Source organism: Coptis chinensis, chromosome 7 (genome assembly GCF_015680905.1).
Source record: "Coptis chinensis isolate HL-2020 chromosome 7, ASM1568090v1, whole genome shotgun sequence".
Classification (NCBI taxonomy): Eukaryota; Viridiplantae; Streptophyta; class Magnoliopsida; order Ranunculales; family Ranunculaceae; genus Coptis; species Coptis chinensis.
In genome coordinates, this window is record NC_141462.1 from 353,105 (window position 1) to 360,311 (window position 7,207).

A 7,207-nucleotide genomic window follows, 5' to 3' on the forward strand; every position below is an offset into this window, starting at 1 on the left:
TACAAATACCCATGTTTTTTGTCCAATGTAACTTAAGTTTCAATTAACAACTAATGATTTTGAATTATGAAGTGCAAGATTTCAAAATTGTGTGTTGTTGTTGTTTGTTTGTTTGTTTGTTTTGTTTTTGTTCTTATTGGGAATACCCCAAATGAATTTTGGAGATATTATTAGATTGAGGTGGTTATTGGGGCATGACAAAAACTTTAGTTAATTATGGATTTATGGGGTATAGGAGTGTTTTTATGGATGTGTCCAAAATCTACCTATTTGAATTTTATTTTCATACCATTTGGCGAATTGAAATGATTATTTGAGCATTTCTTAACAATATATACCATATCCTAAAACACAAAATTATATGGACAGAAAAACTCACACATTTCACTCTCTCTATATAGTCCACACTTGGCATCTCTAGGCTCCAACTGGTGTCGAAATAAAACGTGCAAATTGTTTTGTTGAAAAGTAAATACTAATTAGGGGGGGCCCCCATATTTTGGCCCCAAAAAAAACCCTAAACTTTAAGTCCATTGGACACAAAATTATAAATTTCACACACCATTACCATGTTAAACAGCTAAAGCTTGTTTAATAATAGCATTGTTACCCATAATAATTCACCTTCAAATCCAAAAAAAATTTAATTTTAATTTTTTCAGTTTAAAATTAGGCCCCCACTTTCGACTAGCCCGTCAACTCAGGGACGCCCCAAATTAATTAGGGAGTTCCAAATTAATAACTAGAATTTATCTCATCGATGGTAGACTTAGCCAATGTTTCTACCTCCCAAAATTATGATAAATTTTATAAGGTTTTAACTTCTAGATAGGCTAAACTTTCTTTGTTGGACCTTTGTGTTATTTACTTTGTCAATGTAGTTTAAAGCATCAAGAAGAAAGATAATTTTGTTTTAAAAAGCATAAGAAGTTTGTAGCTTCAGAATCTGAATTTGGCAAGCCATCCTATTTTTCGACCAAATGGAGTATCACTCATTTTGGCCTTTCTAATTATCTAATACACATTAAATGTGTACCATATGTGTTTATTTTTTCAAATATCCTACAACAAACAAAGTTTCTATTTGCAGAGTATAATAAACTGGCACCCATAAAAACACATATATTAACACCATTCTTCCAAATGATCAAATCCTTATAATAAAAAGTCAAAAAAACAAACAAAAAATAATCCCATAAACTGTCACCTTTCTAGCTGGTGGACTTGTTGAGTGTTGGAGAAAACTTCCTTATTAAAACGCGTTACATTTTCTTTAGTTCCCGCCGCAGTATCGAGACCGCAACTCCACACCATTATTATTATTATTTTTTTTTTCTGTTGACTCATTTTCTCGTTCATCACAAAGAGCTTCTGGGCTTGTTTACACTAATGGCGAAATCTAAAAACAACAAATAACAAGAAGCTTTCGTGTATAACAATATCATCACAAATGATTCCAGCATTATCATCTTCATCTTTGCAATCTCTTCTTCTATCTCCTAAAAAGCCCACACATAATAAACATGCAAACAAATCATTCACAAGCTCTTATAAATACTTGTTCTTTTTTCTTTTCCTGTTTTCATTCATTGGTATGTTGAAGTTAAGCCCTTTAGTACCATTTACACCATACCCTTGCTTTATCTCACCACCTTTAATGCAAGAACCCCAACAAGTTTCATTTCCAAGTTCAAATAATATAGAGGAAAGGGGCAGTGAAGAAGAGGAAGAGTTTTGGAAACAACCTGATGGGTTGGGATATAAACCATGTTTGGGATTTAGTGAAGAGTATAGAGAGATGAGTGATGGGATTGTGAAAGATAGAAGGAATTATTTGATGGTTGTTGTTTCAGGTGGAATGAATCAACAGAGGAATCAGATTGTTGATGCTGTTGTTATTGCTAGAATTCTTGGTGCTGCTTTAGTTGTTCCCATCTTGCAAGTCAATGTGATTTGGAGTGATGAAAGGTAAATTTTTTTTTTAGATGGAATTTTTGTATGTACTACTTTTTTAGATGTTAATTTTTATTTTGATGGGCAGTGAATTTGCTGATATATTTGATTTGGAGCACTTCAAGAAGGTTTTGGCTGATGATGTTAGAATAGTTTCATCATTGCCGTCGACACATTTGATGTCTAGACCAATTGAGGAAAAGAAGACTCCACTTCATGCTTCTCCGCGTTGGATTCGTGCGCGGTACCTCAAGAGGGTATGTATTTCTATAATGATAATTGATTTAACATTTCTAGTAAACCTACAATGTGTAAAGATCCTCACAATGTGAATGCATCCAGACTTACTTATCAATACCTTAGATGTCGTTAGTCTGTTCGCATATTTAAGATCATTAAAAGACTACTATTCTATTTCTCTGTATGCTAGATTCAATAATAAGCGATAATGAGAACCCAAAGATGTTTAGTCAAAGAAATGAATTTTGAGGAAATTTCATGAACATTGGTTAAAGTACTTGAAGGCAGTTCGGGACATAAATATACATGGAAATGTGAATTTCTACTATTTAAGCTAATACTTGCATTCGCTAATCTACTAGTATTTCCAAATTATAACCCTTTTGTAATATCTATACAAATTTCAATACCAATGTGTTAAGTTTAGTGAAGTGGACTGTTGAATGACTTGGCCATCGTTGTGGGACCAAATACAAAAAATCAATTGCTTGATCAGATGTATGCTTCTGCTTATGTTGGTATATAGTTGAGGCTTCCTAATTTTAGAGTGTTTGATTAGATTGCTTAATGGTATTGATCAGTGATTCATTATTGACCTCTTTTTGTTATGTTTTGTTTTTTGCAGCTAAACAGAGATGGTGTCCTGCTATTACGTGGTCTGGACTCTAGGCTCTCCAAGGATCTCCCTTTTGACCTTCAAAAGCTTCGATGCAAGGTAAATTCCAGTTTTATTCGCTTCCATAAGTATATGTAACCATCAATTTATTAGTTAAGAACATTTGCTTAACTTGCTTAACATCTGGTTTCATTTCACACATTTTATTATTATTCTCTAATTGATTCAGTAGAAACTAGAAAGAGATTGTTTTGATCCAAAGACCAAACACTTTGGTTTTTGAGTTCTGAATGGAAACTCAGTTGGCCACATGGCCCTTCATCATTTTCAAGTTTTGATTTTGATATAGTATTATATTAAATTGTGTTATAGGTGGCTTTTGATGCGCTGCGATTTGCCCCACCAATTTTAGAACTTGGAAACAAACTGGCAGAGAGGATGAGGAGCAAGGGCCCCTATATAGCTCTCCATCTACGCATGGAAAAGGACGTCTGGGTGAGAACTGGTTGCCTTCCAGGGCTTAGCCATAAGTATGATGAAATCATTAGCAACGAGAGGAAGTTACGGCCCGAGCTCCTAACAGCAAGATCAAACATGAGTTATCATGACAGGAAACTTGCTGGGCTCTGCCCCTTGAATGCTTTCGAGGTTACGAGGTACAGTTTGAAATATTTATATATTTTCTATATTCAGCCCTTACTCTGTCAGTACTCAGTAATCCAGTACCTATATATATTGTTCTTCTGCTAACCTGCTTAAATGCTTTCTCTTGCTATACGTTTTTAGGCTACTTAAAGCACTTGGTGCCCCAAGATATGCAAAGATCTATTGGGCAGGAGGGCCACCATTTGGTGGACAAGAAGCATTGATACCATTAACCAGAGAATTTCCCCATCTCTACAATAAGGAGGACATTGCCTTCCCTGGTGAATTGGAGCCATTTGGAAACAGAGCCTCTCTTATGGCAGCCCTTGATTATATTGTTTCTGAGAGCAGTGATGTGTTCATGCCATCTCATGGTGGAAATATGGGCCATGCAATCCAGGTATAGTTCCATCTTGATGAAGCACATGGTTTTGCTTGCTAGATTATTGTACTCGAGTTAATTGAATATAAGCATTAAAGAGGAAGATACCTGATAAAAGTTTACGGTTAATGATAGAAGTACTTAAAAAACATTCCACTTTTCCGATTTATGCCCCAAAAGCACATAATCTCAAAGTACTACTTAAATTGAGTGATACATAACTTAAATATCCAAAATGGGGCTCTTTAGGTTAGAAACAGAATCGAGTTTCACCACATTTCAATCTGATTCTGTTTTGGATTAATCATACGTATATATTGATTCTTTTCTACATCTTGAGAAGGTTCCTTGACACATTCGTAGTTTTTATTGAGTTTTTTTTACCAAATGACACAAATTTGTTCTTTTAGCTGACAACTTATACTTTTTTATTTACACAGGGCCATAGGGCTTATGGAGGGCATAAGAAGTATATAACACCAAACAAAAGAGAGATGCTACCTTATTTTATGAATTCCTCCCTTTCTGAAGCAGAGTTTAACAATATCATCAGAGACTTGCACCATGAATCATTAGGGCAGCCAGATCTTCGAACACGCAAGATTGGGAGGGATGTTACAAAGTATCCTATTCCTGCGTGCATGTGCAACGATTCAAACCAGTTCTCCTGAGTCCTGATTGAAATCACAGAGGTTTCTTCACTACATATATGGTGTACACTATAGCTTCATAAGAACTCTGACTATGGCAACCTTGAATTTGTATTGCCCTTTGAAGGAGGAAATGGCATCATCGCTTTTCTCACAGGCATTCTGGCTTTGGACAGCCACTGCAGAAGGCAATTTCTTTCTGAAGACATGCTAAGATGTGCATGCACACACTTCACCATCTATTGAAGTGCATGTGTTACAGGATCTACGCCAGGATTGGAGACAAAATCATCAGTTCATATTCTTTCCATTCTTTACACAATTATTATATTACATTCTTTGTAGCGCCCAGTATGTATATAGTTGTATAAAGAAGCATTTAATTTTATGTTTATATTACCAAGTGTGCAAAGCGGCAGTCATGTTGGATACTTGCTAGTTGCTACATGTTGGTACTTCCTTTTCCGTTCATTGTGTAGTAGTAGAAATGTAGAATACCGTGTTCAACAACTAACTTTTCTACCATTAGTCAAGCCGCCACCATTTTACATCCATCCAGTGGTACTTTCAGATGGTCTAGTGGTTATTTCGAAGTTCATGCTCCTCACCACCTCACCAGCACATGGGACCGGCATTTAGTGTTTCGAAGTCAAATTAGATTTTTAGAAGCTTTCTGTTTCTAATATATAACTCACCATATCTTCTCAACAACGAACCTTGAAAGTTGAAACCCCATTATCTTGTCTTTTCTCATTGTTTAGTGTTGTTAAACAGAGAAACGAAGATATTCTCTACGAAGAAGAAATTTTGAGAAACCCACACAACCTAAAGCTCTGGTGCAATTACTTGAACGCTCAACGCAAAGCGCCATTGAAAAAAGAGAACAGTGATTTATGAGAGAGCGTTGAAAGCCTTACGAGGGAGCTGTAAGCTTTGGAATTCTTATCTACGCGAGCTTCAAAAGACGATCATGGTAAGAAATCTCAACTCAAAACAAGAATTCGAGTTTCTAAATAACACTTTTGAACGTGCACTAGTCACCATGCATAAGATGCCTAGGATTTGGTTAATGTACTCAAAGGCCTTGACTGCTCAGAAACTTATTATTCGAACGCGTATAACTTTTGATCGAGCTTTACCCCTCTTCCTGTTACACAACATGAAAAGATTTGGGATGCCTATATATCTTTTGTTAGTCAGAAGGGAGTCCCTATTGAGACTTATCTTAGGGTGTATAAAAAGGTTTTTGAAATTCGATCCTGGGTTGAAGAGTTCATTAAGTTTCTTTTAGATTCCAAGCTTTGGCTGGAGGCTGCCGATAGGTTAGCTGGATTGCTTAATGACAATTGAGTGATTTAGTGACTAGTTATCCCGAAGAAGTATCTGCTTTGAATGTGGATGCAATTATTAGGTATATGATTAGTAAGTTTACTAATGAGGTGGGGCGGGTTTGGACCTCGTAGGCATATTATTATATTTGTAGAGGTTTGTTTGTGTTGAGGAAAACGATACCAATAGATTCCACTAACATAGTTTGTATTTGGATAATTTACTACTCCAATAAAAAAATATAATATTTCACTACAACTAACAACCAACAACCACAATCTTAATCTATAGACAAACAAGCAATAGAAATATAAAGCAAGTAAAACATACTACAATACAAATATGTACCGTGGTTCGGCCAATAATGCCTACTTCCACAAGATCTAATCCTTTTATAAGTATGAGAAAGAAGATTACAATAACTCCTCTCAAGTCTCTCCACCTTACTAGATCACTTCTCTATCTTTACAAGCTTTTCTCTTTGCAAGAGTTTTCCCTCAATTTTGATTGCTTTCAAAATTGAGTTTCTATTCAAGATTTGGTTTTCCAAAACCTAAATTTTAACTTATAGAAAGGAAAATTCAATAAAATGGGTGGTTCTATGGAAAAAATTAGAAACTGGAGATGTTCGAATGAAAAGGAAATAATTTTTATCCCAAAACTCTAATAGACATGTTTCGTGAGAGGTTGAAAAAAAACTATCTTCTTTTTCACGAAAACTATGCGTGCGGCATCTCAAATTCACAAAGGAAAAAGATTGTTGTTTTCTCATTTTCTTTCATCCTTATGTGAGGGATAACTCCAACAATCTCCCTCTCCCGAACAGTAAGGGGGGATACCTCCCTGCATTCTCAAATCAACAGAAAGAGTGTGCTACCATTCTAGCGGTAGCATAACAAACATAAAACTTACCTTTCGGTAAGATTTTGGTCATCATATCCGACCCGTTCTTGTCGATATGGATATTCTCAATAAACAAATGCTTGCTTTTGAGAACTTATCTAATCCAATGATAATGCACATATATGTGCTTGGATCTAGAATAAAAACTTGGATTCTTGTTCAAATGGATGACGCTCTGACTGTCACATAGAAGTACAAATTGTTTCTGCTTTTGCCATAGTTCATCGAAGAACCTCTTCATTCATAGCATCTCTTTACAACAACCTTTGTGATTGATCTAACCTGACTTTGATACCACTTGTTGGGGTAAACGATACCAACTGATCCCCACTAAGATAGTTTGTATATAGACACTCTAAACTCCAATTGAAATCTAAACTTTCACTATAACCAACAACCTCTATTCTAAGCAATGAAATTAATTATTACAAACAAACAATAGTAATCTAAAGTAAAAACATAACACAATAAGACAAGATTTACTGTGGT

The 7,207-nt window shown here is 35.3% G+C and overlaps 1 protein-coding gene across 1 annotated transcript; it reads left to right on the plus strand.

The window, feature by feature from the left end:
• The first annotated feature begins 1,143 nt into the window (after window positions 1–1,143).
• LOC147484939 (O-fucosyltransferase family protein) lies at window positions 1,144–4,951 on the plus strand. Its single transcript, XM_086571774.1, has 6 exons — window positions 1,144–1,968; window positions 2,042–2,210; window positions 2,819–2,908; window positions 3,182–3,465; window positions 3,596–3,854; window positions 4,277–4,951. Exons 1-6 carry the CDS (start codon window positions 1,451–1,453, stop codon window positions 4,505–4,507), a joined length of 1,551 nt encoding a protein of 516 aa, XP_086427900.1. The 5' UTR covers window positions 1,144–1,450; the 3' UTR covers window positions 4,508–4,951.
• Window positions 4,952–7,207: the final 2,256 nt, after the last annotated feature.

Bases quoted from the DNA above. Each gene is read 5' to 3' on its own strand.
- LOC147484939 (XM_086571774.1), top strand. From the start codon at position 1,451: ATGATTCCAGCATTATCATCTTCATCTTTGCAATCTCTTCTTCTATCT. The intron at 1,969-2,041 runs GTAAATTTTTTT...TTTGATGGGCAG, and splicing joins GTGATTTGGAGTGATGAAAG to TGAATTTGCTGATATATTTG. The intron at 2,909-3,181 runs GTAAATTCCAGT...ATTGTGTTATAG, and splicing joins TTCAAAAGCTTCGATGCAAG to GTGGCTTTTGATGCGCTGCG.